The 16,850-nt window shown below is 43.2% G+C and overlaps 1 protein-coding gene and 2 long non-coding RNA genes across 4 annotated transcripts in view; 1 reads left to right on the top strand and 2 right to left on the bottom strand.

The window, feature by feature from the left end:
* Positions 1-3,586, bottom strand: part of LOC122485538 — a 116,313-nt gene extending 112,727 nt beyond the window's left edge. Inside the window, exon 1 of the long non-coding RNA XR_006297888.1 lies at positions 2,129-3,586. This is a non-coding gene — a long non-coding RNA (uncharacterized LOC122485538). The remainder of the gene's footprint in view (positions 1-2,128) is intronic.
* A 6,357-nt stretch (positions 3,587-9,943) lies between these two features.
* On the top strand, positions 9,944-15,671 carry KRT40 (keratin 40). The gene is made up of 7 exons (XM_043584396.1): positions 9,944-10,390; positions 11,095-11,177; positions 11,440-11,596; positions 12,446-12,607; positions 12,687-12,812; positions 14,158-14,378; positions 14,895-15,671. Exons 1-7 carry the CDS (start codon positions 9,944-9,946, stop codon positions 14,992-14,994), a joined length of 1,296 nt encoding a protein of 431 aa, XP_043440331.1. The 3' UTR covers positions 14,995-15,671.
* The window catches only part of LOC122485537, a 149,750-nt gene continuing 143,657 nt past the window's right edge, over positions 10,758-16,850 (bottom strand). For both annotated transcript variants that reach the window (XR_006297886.1, XR_006297887.1), the window contains 2 exons: positions 12,412-12,675; positions 10,758-11,575 (listed from right to left, as the gene is read on the bottom strand). This is a non-coding gene — a long non-coding RNA (uncharacterized LOC122485537). The remainder of the gene's footprint in view (positions 11,576-12,411; positions 12,676-16,850) is intronic.

Genomic DNA, 16,850 nt, shown 5'->3' with positions numbered 1-16,850 from the left:
CTACAACATATCAAGACTTCCTAAAATACATCATCCAGAATGAACAACATATAATTAAAAATTGTCAGACACATGAAGAAACAGGAAAACGTCATCCATAATAAAGAGAAAAAGCAGCCAATAAAAACAGGTCCATAGATAACACAGATGTTAGAATCAGCAGACAAAAATTTTGTAACAGTTATTATAAGTATTTTCATGGACATAGGGAAAGATGAACACAATGTGAAAGGAAAAAAGTGAACAAGATGGGGCGCCTGGGTGGCTCAGTCGGTTAGTCATGCGACTTCAGTTCAGGTCATGATCTCATAATTTGTGAGTTCGAGCCCCACATCAGGCTCTGTGCTGACAGCTCAGAGCCTGCAGCCTGCTTCAGATTCTGTGTCTTCCTCTCTCTCTGCTCATCCTGCACTTGCTCGCTCTCTCTCTCTCTCTCTCTCTCAAAAATAAACAAACATTAAAAAAACTTTTAAGTGAACAAGATGAAGAAACTCAACAGAAAAGCAAATTTTTAATTTTTATTTAATAATAACAAACTAAATTTTAATTTTAATTATTTAAATTACAGAGATGCAAATAAAAATTCTAGAACTACAGAGTACCATCTGAAATAAAGAATTCAATAGATGGCCTTAATATCAGATTGGAAACTGCCAACTAGAAGTGAGGCCAGTGCATTAAGATAACTTAAATAATGTTACAATAGATCAAAATTATCAACACTAAAACAGAGAAAAAAAGGGATTGAAAAAAAATGAACAGAACCTGAGCAGCCTCCTGGTGGACGGCACCAAGTGACCCAACAATTATGAAATAGAAGTTCCACAGTGATAGGAAACTGAGGTAGAAAACTGGGATAGACAAAGGCTGAAAACTGTCTGAATTTAGTGATATATTTTATTAACCTACAAATCCCAAGCAGGTAACACAACCTACATACACACACACACACACACACACACACACACACACACACACCCCACCTAGATATATCATAATCAAACTGATGTAATAAAAAAGATTAATAGGGCAGCACCTGGGTGGCTCAGTCGGATAAGCCTCCAACTCTTGATCTCAGCTCAGGTCATGATCTCCTGGTTTGTGGGATGGAGCCCTGCCGTCAGGCTCTGTGCTCACAGCCCAGGCTCACAGGCTGTGAGCACAGAGCCTGCTTGGGATTCTCTCTCTCTCTCTCTCTCTCTCTCTCAACAAATAAATTAACTTAAAAAAAATCAAATAGAATATCTTAAAAGAAATGAGAGGTAAATACGCATTCAACAGAGGACAGCAAAGAGAAAAAGACTGTCAGACTTCTATTCAGATAAAATGGACGTCAGAGGACAATCAAATCTCATTTTCAACGTCCTGGAAATTAAAAAAAAAAAAAAAAAAAAAAAAAAGTAACCCAGAGTTCTATAGTTTGCAAAAACCACCTCCAAAATTGAAGGAAAAGGAAAACACTTTTGGATAAACAACGTTGATTAAAAAGTGTCATACGAAAGTTCACTTTCAAGCTTTGGTTCAAGACGGTGGCTGAGGGGCGCCTGGGCGGCTCAGTCAGTTAAGCGACAGAGTCTGGATTTCCGCTCACGTGGTGACCTCACAGTCCTGATATGGAGCCCCACGTCAGGCTCTGCGCTGGGCATGGAGCCTGCCCGAGGTTCTCCCTCTCTCTCCCCCCTGCCCCTCCCTTGCTCCTGCATGGTCCTGCTCGCTGTCTCTCAATAAAATAACAAACAAACAAAACAAAACACAACAAAGAAACGAAAAAAAACAAACCCAGATGGTGACTGGGCGGCTCCCGAACTCCCCTCCACCCACAGAAAACGGGCCTACAGCGACATTCGGAATAACTTCTTACAAAAACCTAAAGGTGATACACAAGGCCACCGAGGCAGGTAGGAGAGGCGGGGACACAGCCTTGCCATCAACGCCAGCCTGGGAGCCACCGGCAACCAGGCGGGAACTCAAAACCCGGAGCCTCTGCCTCAGTGGTGGCGCGCTCCACCCCCACCTCACGCACCCCAGTGTTCCGACACGCGCTTGAACGACGAAGCCTGCAAAACACCGAATCTCGAAAACCAACGGCGCTGGCACAGCGCTCAAACTTCAAGCGAAGGGGGCTCACCTGCTTACAGTGAAGCGTGGGCGGCGGAGGGGCAGGCACGAGGACCTGCCACACACACCCAGCACCCTTGCCGGGCAGCACCAAGCCCAAGCTGCCGGCGCCATCTTGGCGCTCTCCTCCGCGCATGCTCCAGAGCAGGAGCATCTCCCGAAAGGGAGCCTTTACACTGACCTGGTGCCTGGGGTTTTGCAGCCGCTGCCCTCTAGAGGACGCCTTTTGATCGCCTGGTTCTGGAGGCCAGGGGAATTTGTGTTCCTGGTCCCGTGGGAGTGTAATAATCCGTGTCACCCAGGAAGGAGCTCAGACCTCTGTCTGGCACCCCGATTTTTGTGACTGCTACCAGAGGACACCTGGTGTAGCCAGTGCGGCTAAAGCTCATGTGTCCCACGGGGCTGTAAACAAAGCAGAAAGAGTTCATACCCAGGAGCTTGGTCTTTCTGTGAAGAGGCCTAATAGCTGACCATCATGGCTGTGCCCGAGGCTTCTAATGAAACGCACACCTGTGATCCTGTCTAGACGCCTCAGAGGGTGGGCACTGTCTTCACCCTCACCGTCTGCTGCACTTCAGAGCACCCATGTCTCCTGAAAGGAAGTCTGGCGCCCTGGTTTTTGCCTGGTGCCTTCCTGTTTCTGTAGCTGCTGTCCAAGGGACATCCTTTGATTGCCTGGCTGTGGGGGAGGTGTTGGGTTCCTGCATCCCACATGACTGTGGCTGCTGGGGAGATGTTGCTCGGCAGGTTGCCACCCCAAGGGCACTACGTAGACAACGCACACCCCCAAGTCTTTCTGTGAAGAGGAGGCTGCTTGCTTATCCTGGAGCGTCAGCCTGAGGGCAAGGCTCCAGGCTGGTCACACATTTAGTGCTGAGCAGCTCTCAAGGAATATAGCCTATGAATATAGCCTATGAATACCATCTTGGTGTTTCCCTCTGTCTTGCTTCGGCTCAGTGGTATGACCCAGAAATGGGTTTATACACTCATCTCTAGCCCCTATTTTTGTGACCGCTACCCAGAGGAAACCTCCAGATCACCTGGATTTGGTGGGCAGAGGGGCTTATGCTTACAGTCCCACAGAACTGTATTTATTTGCATACTTTAAAGAGCTAATGCCTAAGAGTCTGGTTCCAGTCAGCCTGAATCTAGATGCTAAGGCCCTCCTCCCCTTTGGGGCACTGACAGGTCTTGGCACATCCTCAACTGCTGGGAGCTATTAAAAATATAATAGGCTACTTGGACAAGCACAGAGGTTGGAGACACAATCGAGAGCCCGGGCAGGGCTGAACAACAGGGCCCAGCTCCTACATGAGGCCACTCCTTCAAGACTGGGAGAGGTGGTTCTTTCGTCTACTGTATAGAAACCAACACGGAAAGTTGAGCAAGATGAAGAAACAGAGGAATATCTTCCAAATGAAGCAATAAGATAAAACAAAGTGGATTAAAGACTGGAACATAAGATCTGAAACCACAAAACTCCTAGAAGAAAACATAGGCAGTAAGCTCCTGGATATAGGTCTTGACTATGATTTCTTTTAAATCTGATTCCCACAGCAAAAGGAACAAAAGCAAACAAGTGGGAACACATCAAACTAAAAAGCTTCTGCACAGCAAAGGAAATCAGCAACAAAATGAAAGGGCAATCTACTGAATGGGAGAAAATATTTACAAATCATATATCTGATAAGGGCAAATGTCCAAAATGTATAAAGAATTCATACAGCTCAATGGCAAAGACACAATCCAATTAAAAAAAACGGGCAGAATATCTGAATAGATATTTTTCCAAAGAAGACATACAAAAGGACAATAGGTACATGAAAAGATGTTTACCTCACTAATCATCTGGGAGATGCAAATCAATACCACAACGAGATACCATCTCACATCAATCAAAATGGCGGGTATCAAAAAGATCAGAAATAACAAGTGGTGGTAAGATGTGGAGAAAAGGGAACCCTCATGCACTTTTGATGAGAATGTAAAATGGTGTAAATTGGAAAACACTATGGAAGTTCCCCCCAAAAAATTAAAAATAGAACTATCAGCAATTCCACTTCTGTGTATTTGTCTGAAGAAAATGAAAACATCAACTCAAAAAGATATATGCACTCCCATGTTAATTGCAGCGTTATTTACAATAGCCAAGAAATAGAAACAACCTATATATATGGCATATTATTCAGCCATAAGAAAAGAATGAAATCTTCCCATTGCAGTAACATGGATGAACTTCGAGGGCATTATGCTAAGTAAAAAAAAAAAAAAATCAGATGGAGAAAGACAAATACCATATGATCTGTCATATGTGGAATCAAAAACAAATAAATAAATAAAACCAAGTTCATAGTTATGGAGAACAGATTCGTTCCCAAAGGTAGGGAGGTGGGAAGTAGAAAAAAATGGGTGAACTGTTTTGTTTTGGTTCTTCAGTTTAAATAAATTGAACTTTAAAAATAAATAAATCGGGGTGCCTGGTGTCTCAGTCAGTTAAGTGTCTGACTCTTGATTTCAGCTCAGGTTGTGATCTCACAGTTGTGAGATCAAGCCCTGTGTTGGGATTCCACACTGAGCATGGAGCCTGCTTGGGATTCTCTCTCTCTCTCTCTCTCTCTCTCTCTCTCTCTCTCTCTCTCTCCCCCCCCCCTTTCCCCTACTTGTGTTCTCTATCTAAAATTAAAAAATTAAGTTAAATTAAATAATAAACCACTTTATAATATAAACAAAAATACTAAGTAAATACATTTTGAAGCTCTACTTCTATTCCATGACACAATGATTCTCCTAAATATTTACCCGAAAGAAATGAAATATATATCCACAAAAATATATATACAAGAATATCTATGGGAGTTTTATTCATGACAGCCCCAAGTAAGAAATACTCCAAATGTTTGTCCAAAGGAGAAAGGACACATGGCAACATATTCATACAATGAAATACTCCTCAGCAACTTTAAAAAAATAAAATACTGTATTTCTGGTCCACGTGACAACAGGGATGAAATAAAAACTATGATGCTGAGCCAAAGAAACCAGATACAAAAAGGATGCACCCTGTGATTTTACTTATGAAACCCACGAATAGTGAATACCAATCTCTGGTAAAAGGAATCAGAGCGTTGTTTCCCTTTGGGAGGTGGGCACTGAGTGAAAAATGACACACGGGAACATTCTGGTATCCTGGAAACGTCAGATATCTTGACCGGGGTGAGGGTTACATAGGTACATGTGTTTGCCAAAACTGCATTTCAATATATATAAATTTCATCTCAACTGAAAAAAATTGGAGGAACAAAAAGAATAGGTACTTAACAATTATGGAGTTATTGCGAACCAAGATGGATCAGCTGGAGACCTTACACTGCCATTAAGTTTTACTACTTTTATAAAGTGAAAGATATGCAGGTTGTTTATGCCTTGACAATTCCATGTATAAGTGACACATTACAGGAGTGCCTGGGTGGCTCAGTCGGTTGGGTGTCCGACTTCAGCTCAGGTCATGATCTCACAGTCAGTGAGTTTGAGCCCCGCATTAGGCTCTGTGCCGACAGCTCAGAGCCTGGAGCCTGCTTCGGATTCTGTGTCTCCCTCTCTTTCTGCCCCTCCCCCGCTCATGCTCTGTCTCTCTTTGTCTCAAAAATAGATAAAAACATTAAAAAAAAAAAAAAAGAAGAAGAAGTGACAGGTTACTATTTTTCCCTACAGCAAGGACTAAGACTCAAAGGAGTTACAGGTCTAGATGAAGACAATACAGCTAGTTAGTAACAACACTGGAACTGGAATAAAATGTAACCATTATGACCACCAGGACATTGCTCTTTGTCCTCTGCTAACCTTCCTTGCCCTTTAGCTTTCAATTGTTTTGTAAGCAATTATGTGTCAAAACAGAAACCTCTACTGAGCCAAAGGCTTATATTTTTAGCAAACATTTACTGAAGGCCTATTATATTATGTCCCAAGTGCTGAGGATAAGAAGAAGACAAATAAGATATACCTATCTTAAAAGAGACATTTTCTGGGGTGCCTGGATGGCTCAGTCAGTTGAGCATCTGACTTCGGCTCAGGTCATGATCTCACGGTGTTCTGTGGGTTCGAGGCCCAGGCTGAGCTTTGTGCTGACAGCTTCGGATTCTCTGTCTCCCTCTCTCTCTGTTCCTCCCCCGCTAGTGCTCGCTCTCTTTTTTTTCTCTCTCTCTCTCTCTCCCTCTCTCTCTCTCTCCCCCTCTCTCTCTCCAAAATAAAATAAACATTAAAAAATATATATTCAAAAAAGAGACATTTTCCAAAAAGGGAAAAAAGACCAAGAAACATAAAAATACTGAAACCTTTAAAAGGGATGTAACACATGTGACAGTGGAGGTATGTGCAAATGCTGTGGGGAAAGCCCCATCTCAACATGAGGCAGTTGAGTGGCACTTCATCTGTCTTAACATGTGGGTTTGTGGGGGGCGGGGTACAGAAGAACAGTGGACCAAGGAAACACCACCTACAAAGCAGGAAGGAAGGTTACAGTTTGGGGTTGTGAGACAAAGTATCAGGAAATTAGCCTAGAAGGGTAAATTGGCACCAGAGTGAAAGGGGTCGTATTTGTCAAGGCAGGAAGTTTGGATTTCAGAGGTGGAGACTGACAGAAAAAATAGATCTGTATTTTACATCAGCGAGTGTGGCAGCAGTAAGTGGATGTTCTGAGGTATGGGCATATTTCAAGAAGAAACAATGATGCTATTGTATCATGACCTTTAATGGCATCTGTTTATTTTTCTCTATTCCCAATGTTCCCTTCTTTTGAGGATGATATGCCATAAAAATGAATTCTGGGGGGCGCCTCGGTGGCTCAGTCGGTTAAGCGTCCGACTTCGGCTCAGGTCACGATCTCGCGGTCCATGAGTTCGAGCCCCGTGTCGGGCTCTGGGCTGACAGCTCAGAGCCTGGAGCCTGCTTCCGATTCTGTGTCTCCCTCTCTCTCTACCCCTCCCCCGTTCATGCTCTGTCTCTCTCTGTCTCAAAAATAAATAAACGTTAAAAAAAAATTTTTTTTAATGAATTCTGGGCAATTTCAATATTCTAAGATGGGAACTAAGGCTATTGATTGTCATACAACATTATCTAATTAATCAAGCCCCAAATAAATAGTCCTGCATGTTTGTGCTCTCTCTCTCTCTCTCTCTCTCTCTGTCTCTTTCTCTGTCTCTGTCTCTCTCTGTCTCTGTCTCTCTCTGTCTTTCTCTCTCTCTCTCTATATATATATATCCCATAACCAGAAATCAACAGTTTACAAATAGAAACTAGGTCAATATAAAAGGAAATACTTATTTTTACTTGCAGTTACTTTATTTTTTCAAGTTTATTTGAGAGAGAGAGAGAGAGCATGAGCAGGGGAGGGGCAGAGAGAGATGCAGAGAGTGAGAATCCCAAGCAGGCTCTGTGTGGTCAGCACAGAGCCCGATGTGGGGCTCAAACTCATGAGCCGTGAAATCATGACCTGAGCTGAAATCAAGAGTTGGACACTTAACCAGCTGAGCCACCCAGGGCACCCCCCTGCAGTTACTTTAAAAGAAAGGCACATTGCTGCATTTTAATTAACTGAAACCAATGACAGACAACCAAGACATGAAACACATTTTTCCTTTGACTCATTAGGTTACTGTGGAAATCAGAATTTTCCTTCGGAGATCTGTATTTTTCAAATATGTTTTTGAATCCCTGCTCATGTCCTCTGCAGAACAGCATCATCATACCATCAGCACGCTAAGAACGTTTAGCATTAAGTGTTGAAATGTAAAGAGAATCCCTAAAATCAAACCCAGTTCTGCTCAATGAATAATAAACCCTAAGAGTCCATGACCATATCTCCTTGAAGGTGTCCCATCTTATCTGATCTCAGAAGCTAAGCAAGGTCGTGCCTGGTTAGTACTTGGATGGGAGAATAATATATCCTAAGACACTATTTAAATCCATCTATTTAAGAGCTCTTGGTTTGTTTTTGGTTTTGGTCTTTCCATTATCAGCTACCTAGTGTTCACAGTTAGAAAAAAAAAAAGATTAAGTTTATTTTGGATCATGAAAATTTTCACTTTGTCAGGATAGTGGGGGTTTTTCTTATAAGAATGTTAACGATTCTGGAGGTAATTTGCTCTGCACACCTTTGAAAATGAAATAAATGCCACAATTACGCCAAGCAAAGTGAAAGAGATTATGCTCCATAACGGAGATGAAATTCAAGACAGAATCCAAAAAATCTCAAACCCCTATCCATTCGGTATTGCAGCAGGGGTTTCACCCAATGGAACCACTGATCTGGAACTCACATTATAAAATTTTATTCCTCAGTTCCAGTATTTTAAATTTTTATGAAATTGTGACCTTAAAAAAATAAGTAAATAAGGGGCGCCTGGGTGGCTCAGTTGGCTAAGTGACTGACTTTGGCTCATGTCATGATCTCGAGGCTCATGAGTTGGAGCCCTGTGTCGGGTTCTGTGCTGACAGCTCAGAGCCTGGAGCCTGCTCCAGATTCTGTGTCTCCCTCTCTCTCTCTGCCCCTCCCCCACTCATACTCTGTCTCTCAGAAATAAATAAAAGTAAAAAACTAAAAAAAAAAAAAAAAAAAAAAAGGAAATAAGACAAAACAGATTCCATCTCAGAAGTAAACCTTCTGTAGCTCCCTTGCCCCTATTCTGAAGTGTAACCAATGAGGGTTTAGTTTCCTAAGAGATTAAAAGATTGTAACTTAGAGATTTTATTTCACTCTTATTATAGATACAGGTAAAAAAAAGTATATCTCGCATCTAAAAATGAGTCATAGGAGGGACACCTGGGTGGCTCAGTCAGTTGGGTGTCCGACTTCGGCTCAGGTTATGATCTCGAGACTCGTGAGTTTGAGCCCCACATCGGGCTCTGCTGACAGCTCAGAGCCTAGAGTCTGCTTCCAATTCTGTGTCTCCTTCTCTCTCCCCCTCCCCCACTCACATTCTGTCTGTCTCTCTCTCTCTCTCAAAAATAAATATTTAAAATTTTTTTCAAATAAATAAAAATTAGGCATAGGAAATGTGGAGAAAGCAAGGAAATTTCCGGAAATCATAGATCACAACTCCAGATCTTGATGACCAATTTGCCTTTTGGCCTGGAGGGCACAGATCGTACCCATCTGTTACATAAAGTGACTTTTCAATGTGTGCACAGGTAGACATGGTTCACACACACACACACACACACACACACACACACACACACTTTAAACCCAGTACACACCTCACCCCTCCACCATCTGAGCACAGCAAGACCATAAAAAGCGTTGAAAAGACTGCTAACTACAGGGAACATTTTTATGATGGTGGCACAAACAAATAAATGGCATTTAATGAGATGTAATATGAATTTTAAGAGGATACATAAACAATTTCCAGTGCCCAGGATCAAAATGTGTGGGAATATTGTTTTCGTTATTTGTAATGAGTTGTACCTATAATTACTGAGGGGCCACATTTTCTCCATCTTTCCAAAGTCTGCCAAACGGACAGCGCTTCCTAAGAAGATTTTATTCTGGACCAAACATTTTATCCTATTGGCATATGGAAATAGTGTCCTTTTTTAGTAACCTGAAGTTATGCCTCTTTTATGAAGCATAAAACTCTTCCTCAGCAAACAAACAACCCTGATGAGTGTTCATATGACAACTGCCACCAACAGTGATAAGGAAAACATCCGGTCTATTCCGTAAATACCCATTTGGGGGACTGTATAAAAGTCTCAGGAGGGAAGGAGACCTCGGCAGCCAGTCAGCCGGAGTTTTGCAACTAGTCTTGGTTCTTCGTTCGATAGGATGCCTTCGGACTGCTCCCCTACGTGTTGCTCCTCTGAATCCTGTGCCACAGCTTCCGACTGTGTGTTCGCTTCACCCTGTTCCATGGAAACCACTCACCTCCCCAGCGCCCAAGCCACCTCCAGAGGCCAGACCCCTAGCTTCCTATCTGGGTCTCGCTTGGCAACTGGCTGTGTCACACCGTGCTACTTGGCTGGGAATTGTCACATTCCGTGCTTGGTGGGGAGCGGTGCTTGGTGTGAGGATGGGATGTTCAACAGCAACGAGAAGGAGACGATGCAGTTCCTGAACGACAGACTCGCCAACTACCTGGAGAAGGTGCGAGGCCTGGAGGAGATGAACGCGGAGCTGGAGTGCAGGATCCGAGAACAGTGTGAAGGGGAGGTCCCCTTGGTGTGCCCCGATTATCAGTGTTACTTCGACACCATTGAAGATCTCCAGCAAAAGGTCTGGTGTCTCATTGCCCTAATGTTCCACCCTTCCAATCTGGGATTTGCTCCACCTTTATACTAAAAGAGGCTATTCTATGGAAGTCCCCCCAGGGAAAGGGGACTTTTCAGGAGGTAATGTGACCCAGAGGAAAGGGTGGTGGGCCGAAAGTCAGGAAACGTCAGCATTAGCCCTGGGGATGCCAGTAATCCCTGACGGCCATAATAAACTCTCTCATGTCCAGATTTTACCTTCATCGTCCAGAGAGTAAGGAAAAACTGTGTTATACCCAAAGTTAATTCTGTATGCAACACTGGATGTTTATATTTATATTTTAACATAGATATTGAAATGTCGTTTTAATCACATAATTTCACCCTAGGAATCATTTTCTTACAGATGAATTTTTATTTTCATGGAGTGGGGATAGAGTCATAATACAAACCACTTATGGAGAAAAATCAGAGTTCAACTGTCAAGGAATATTGCAAAATGTCTTAGGCCATTGAAAAACTAACCTTTTTTGTCTTTTTCTTTTATAAATTGGTCCTGCTTGTCTCTTCATGAAGTGACATGTCTAATAAGAGAAGTAGGCTGAAAGCTATTTTATACTTTCTTATAAAGACTTTTAAAAGATAAATAATGGCATAGTTGTTAAATGAATAGATATTTAGGTTTCTTTCAAAGGGCCATCTATTACATATAACGACCTTCCTTCCCAGATCTTGTGCACAAAGGCAGAGAATTCTAGACTTGCTGTTCAGCTTGACAACTGCAAACTGGCTGCCGATGACTTTAGGTCAAAGTAAGTTGAATTTGAACTTGGGAATAATTTATGACTGCCTCTCTCTCACTCTCTCTCTCGCTCTCTCTGTCTCACACACACAAGTGCGTGTGCACACACCACAAATATTCTCTCTATAAGCTTTTTTAAAGCTAAGAATGCTCACAAAACTCACATTTATTATTTGGGATGTGGCTTCCTTGAGTCCTCTTGTCACTCCCCAGCATCCCCAGCACTGTCTCCAGCCAAGTAAGCATTGGCTGTATCTCTTTTGCCGTGAAAGGTACGAGTCTGAACTGTCTCTTCGCCAGCTGCTGGAGACGGACATTGGCGGCCTGCGTGGGATCCTGGGTGAGTTGACTCTGTGCAAAGCCGATCTGGAGGCCCACGTGGAGTCTCTGAAGGACGATCTCCTTTGCCTTAAGAAAAACCACGAAGAGGTGAGGAAAGTGGCAAAATTGCTGAACAAATGTAGAAGGGACAAAGTCAAACTGATACAGTCCGTGTTGTGTACCTAAATCGAACTTGGGCAGATACCGCTCATGCTGGAACAAAAGTACTCAGGGCACTAATGCTGTTGGGCCTGATCATGGCAGCATGTCATGTCTCTGGATGTACATGTGAAATGGCCCTGGCCAGTGCCACATGGATGAACCAAACTTTCCACCTGTCATTGCTGTCTGGAGGGGGTAACTCCCACAAACAGCCTTCCTTGGAGGCTTTATGGCTCACCTAACTCTAACCTATAAGGTTTGAAAATCTGGATTATCGATAAACACAGGGTGTGAAGGCCATTTCAAAAAGGGGATAACATCTTATGCAATATTTGGGCCAAATTTTTAAAATATTCTGTACCTATAAACTTTTTAAAATCATAAAATATGAAGTATCTGATTATCTCACATCAATGAGGCTAAAGGGTGAAAAGCTTAAAGATGTAATATAGTATATTTCCCCTTTGAGCATTGGTTGATGATAATAATAGCATTTATTGAGACCTTCCTATGTGTCAAGGGCTTTCATAAGTGCTTTCTATAAACATTAACTCGTATCTCTCACAATAAGTCTCTGGGAAAGGTAAAATTATTATACCCATTTGCAGATGCAGACACTGAGCTACGAAAAGAGATTGCAACCCAAGCAACTGAATCTAAATCCCTTTAGATTTTTTACACTTTTACTCACTTCTCCCCCAAAACAGAAATGTGACGCCCTTGGGATGTCAAAGTGAATCCCCCCTCCCCCGCCCACCCACCCTGTCACACTCTTGACTCCATTCCCCCATTCAGGAGGTCAACTTGCTTCGCGGACAGCTGGGTGACCGACTCAGCGTGGAGCTGGACACTGCCCCCACCGTCGACCTCAACAGGGTCCTGGATGAGATGCGCTGTCAGTATGAAACGGTGCTCGCCAACAACCGCAGAGATGTGGAAGAATGGTTCGCTGTTCAGGTCAGCTCCTGGAGCAGGAAGGTGACAGGCTTCCAGGTGTCTGTCTTACTTGGGTCCTCTGATCACACCTGTGTTTCAGACAGAGGAGCTGAATCAGCAGCAGCTGTGCAGCACGGAGCAGCTGCAGGACTGCCAGACAGAGATCCTGGAACTGAAACGCACAGCCAACGCTCTGGAAATTGAGCTCCAAGCACAGCAAAGCCTGGTATGCCACTCACATACTGAGGAGTCAGGCCCCGAGATGCCTTCCCCTCTTCCAAACCCCGAGGAGAGAGCCCCACAGTTCATGTGGCAGAAAGTCTCCATTTCCAATGTGCAAGGAGTATATTTCCTTGCCTTTCCTAAATACTGCTGTTTACCGAGCTAGGGGCAGAAGCGATAGGTCAACAGCTTGTACTGTCCCAACGGGATGCCCTGACCGTCCCTTCTGGGCTTGAGTGTGATCCTGCAGCACCTTCCAGAGACAGGGAGAGAGGGGAAGAGCAGGAGCAGAATGAGAACAGAACCTCTGAGCCAAAGGCACTCGAGCATTCCAGTGGGTTTTGAAGCTCTTTTTTTTTTAATCTTTTTTTAATGTTTATTTATTTCTGAGACAGAGAGAGACACAGCATGAGTGGGGGAGGGGCAGAGAGAGAGGGAGACACAGAATCGGAAGCAGGCTCCAGGCTCTGAGCTGTCAGCACAGAGCCCGATGCGGGGCTTGAACTCACAAACCGTGAGATCGTGACCTGAGCCGAAGTCGGTCACTCAACCGACTGAGCCACCCAGGCGCCTCTGAAGCTCTTTTGATTCGGGCCAGGTTTCCAAGCTCACCATCATAGAAAACAATGGTATTCAAACTCTGCATTCTACCACTATCCTAAACTTTCCCAGGATCCACATCTCAACTGGACCCTTCACTGAATGCCCCCCCCCACCGACCCCCACCAAGCAATGAGGATACCGTGCACTGAAGATAACACTAGCCAGTTCCAGTCAAACACCCCTGTCCGTGCCACGTTAGGCCCTATGGAGACTAGGTGAATGACAGCTGTGCATTCATCTTGTGAGAGCCTTACTTTATGGGATAAATCCCTTTACTAAGCCCGTTATACAGATGAGGAAGACTGAGATTCAGATTAAGTTGCAGGGATCATGCAGTTTTTAAGAGGCAAAAGTGGAAGCTGGATCCAGCTGGTTCAATCCCAGAGCCTCTTAACTCCCACTACATGGCTCCTCCCTGCCTCAAGTCAATACCCAACTTCAGTATACTGAAGGTTGCAGCGGGCTTGGGGGTGTTAGTAATAACTCTTACCTAGCTTTTAAAGTTTTTTTTTTCAGGAACTCTTCAAAATGCTTTACACATATCACTCATTTAATCCTCACAACCCTCCTAGGAGATAGGTACTTTGCATTGCCCACTTGTTATAGAATAAAACTAAGGCTCAGAGAAGCTAAGTAATTTTCAGAATGTCACTAGGCTACACTAGGGTAGAGCAAGGCTTTGGAAACAGGCACTCTGATCCCAGGGATTATGTTATACAGCCCTCCTGAGTACACTTCTTCTGCAGACAGAATCTCTGGAATGCACTGTGGCGGAGACTGAGGCCCAGTACGGCGCGCAGCTGGCCCAGATGCAGTGCCTGATCGATAACGTGGAAAACCAGCTGGCGGAGATCCGCTGTGACCTGGAGCGGCAGAACCAGGAGTACGAGGTGCTGCTGGACACAAAGGCCCGGCTGGAGTGTGAGATCAACACGTACCGGGGTCTCCTTGAGAGTGAGGACAGCAGGCAAGTTCCACACATTTATTCTCAAAATCCCCCAAGTCACAAAGAGGCTCTTGTAGGAGAATCCTGTTTCCCCAAGATCTGCCCACGGTCAAACCTCTCTAATGTGTTAAAGGATCTCCTTACAAGAGTTAAAAAACAAAAAAAAAAACAAAAAAAACCAACCATGACTGAGGCTAATCACACGATATTAGAAGTGTTCACAAAGTATTCTAAGTTCTAAAGCAGAATAAGTATCACACATAAAATTCCATGCTGGAGATCTCCCTTGGCTCCTGCCTCCCACCAAAGGCATAAGAGGACATTTTGCAAAGTGAAGTAAATACATATAGTTTTATTGAGCTGGCACAGCTGCAATGAGCATGAAGCGACAATGCTGGGTCCAGGCATAAAATAGGCTTAAGTCAAATGTTATTCTGCAAAGAGCGTTCAAAGAGTGGCAGATTTGGGCACGATCTTTTCTGAGTTGAAATGTTATCCAGCTTTCCCCTGTTGAACTTAGTTCAAATTTCTCCACAGGCTTCCCTGTCACCCATGTTCTACCACAAGCACGTCAGACAACACTTGTGAGCCATACTCCGCATATGTGATTTGCACACTCGAAAACTGCTGTGTGTGAATGCTAAACCCCCAGCGCAGCGGATGGAGCCTTCAAAGCCAGCAGTGTCCTGGAAAGGAGATGGGGGCTTCAATCAGAGACATCCAAACTTGAAAGTCAAGAAGGGTTTTCCATCCTGGGGAGCCTGGGTGGCTCAGCCGGTTGAGTGTCTCACTCTTGGTTTCGGCTCAGGTCATGATCCCAGGGTCATGGGATTGAGCCCAAGTCAAGCTCTGCACTGAGCGTGGAGCCTGCTTGAGATTCTCTCTCTCTCCCTCTGCCCCTCTTCCCCTCTTGCTAATGCTCTCTCTCTCAAATAAAATTTTAAAAAAGGGTTTCTATCCTGAACTTGTCCTCTAAACATCCTCAGTATATTTCTGCTTTATCATTTCCTCTCCTGCCAGCTTATTTGTGATATTCTAGGAGTCTATAAAGCTTTCTTGCTAATCTCCAAATAAAATGTGTTCCATTTTTTTTTCATGGTAAATATAAACTTTGTGGCTTATTACTGCAGATGTAATAACCATGTGATGCCAAGGTAATTGCCTAAACCCATGCCGACAGTTTGATTTTGCACAAACCAAAGCTGAAAATAGTTTTTTAACTCCTCAATTACAAACAGGTTAACTAATCAATGCAAAATGTCATATATCTTGGAAGACAGTTGGAACTTTAGGAATAAATTTTATTTTATTTGTTATTATAAAAGTTCAAGATTCCATTTTTTTTTTCAATTTGGCACACGAAAGGGGAAAAAAATCAGTTATAATTCCACACCCGAAATATCCATTCTCGGTATCTTGGGAACTTAACAGTTTTCTTTCTTACAATAGGTTTTTCCATACAGTGGTAATCATATTTACATATGCACATAGTTGAGTAACATATTTTTTTACTATGTCATGTAAGCATTTTCAATCCTAATAAACATATAAGATTGTCTTGTGACCATTATGTTAACGGCTGCATAAAATACCATAAGGTACATAGGTCTGTTATTGAACATTGGGTTGTATAAGAATAATTATTCACAGGGGTGCCTGGGTGGCTCAGTCGGTGGAGCGTCCGACTTCGGCTCAGGTCATAATCTCACTGTTCATGAGTTCGAGCCCTGTGTCGGGCTCTGTGCTGACAGCTCAGAGCCTGGAGCCTGCTTTGGATTCTGTGTCTCCCTTTCTTTCTGCTCCTCCCCTTCTTGCACTCTGTTTCTCTCTCTCTCAAAAATAAATAAACATTAAAATTTTTAAAAAAAGAAGAATTATTCACATACATTTAAAAAGCAAAACAGAGGGGTGCCTGGATGGCTCAGTACAGCTCAGAGCCTAGAGCCTGCTTCAGATTCTGTGTCTCCCTCTCTTTCTGCCCCATCCCACTTGCGCGCGTGCTCTCTCTCTCTCAAAGATAAAAAAACACTAAAAAAATTTTTTTTAGTAAATAAATAAAAAAGCAAAACAGAGAACTCCACTTCCAGAAGATGAAATAGATGTACATTTCCTTGTTCCTCTTCCTAAGTTTGGCTAAAAACCCTAGAAATTACACATAAAACAAATACAGCATGAAGGAGATCTTTATGGTGCGTATCTTGAGTTGTGTATCATGAATGCTGAGGTAGTTACATGAATCTACATATGTGAAAGAAATATACACATCATACACACACATTGTGTATATATATACATATATATATATATATACACATTGTATCCATGTCAACTTCTTGACTTTACAATTGAACTATAGCTGAGCAAGATATAACCACTATAACCACAGGAGAAAGCTAGATACATGGGACCTCTATGCACCATCTTTGCAACTTCCTGTGGGTCTGTAATTGTTTCAAAATGCAAATGTTCTTTTAAAAAACACATAGTGGTTTT

This window comes from Prionailurus bengalensis, chromosome E1 (assembly GCF_016509475.1).
Source record: "Prionailurus bengalensis isolate Pbe53 chromosome E1, Fcat_Pben_1.1_paternal_pri, whole genome shotgun sequence".
NCBI lineage: Eukaryota > Metazoa > Chordata > Mammalia > Carnivora > Felidae > Prionailurus > Prionailurus bengalensis.
This window is presented reverse-complemented; position numbering and strand designations above follow the sequence as displayed.

Coding starts and splice junctions, on each gene's coding strand:
- KRT40 (XM_043584396.1), top strand. CDS start 9,944: ATGCCTTCGGACTGCTCCCCTACGTGTTGCTCCTCTGAATCCTGTGCC. Junction 10,391..11,094: donor TTGAAGATCTCCAGCAAAAG/GTCTGGTGTCTC, acceptor CTTCCTTCCCAG/ATCTTGTGCACAAAGGCAGA. Junction 11,597..12,445: donor TTAAGAAAAACCACGAAGAG/GTGAGGAAAGTG, acceptor TCCCCCATTCAG/GAGGTCAACTTGCTTCGCGG.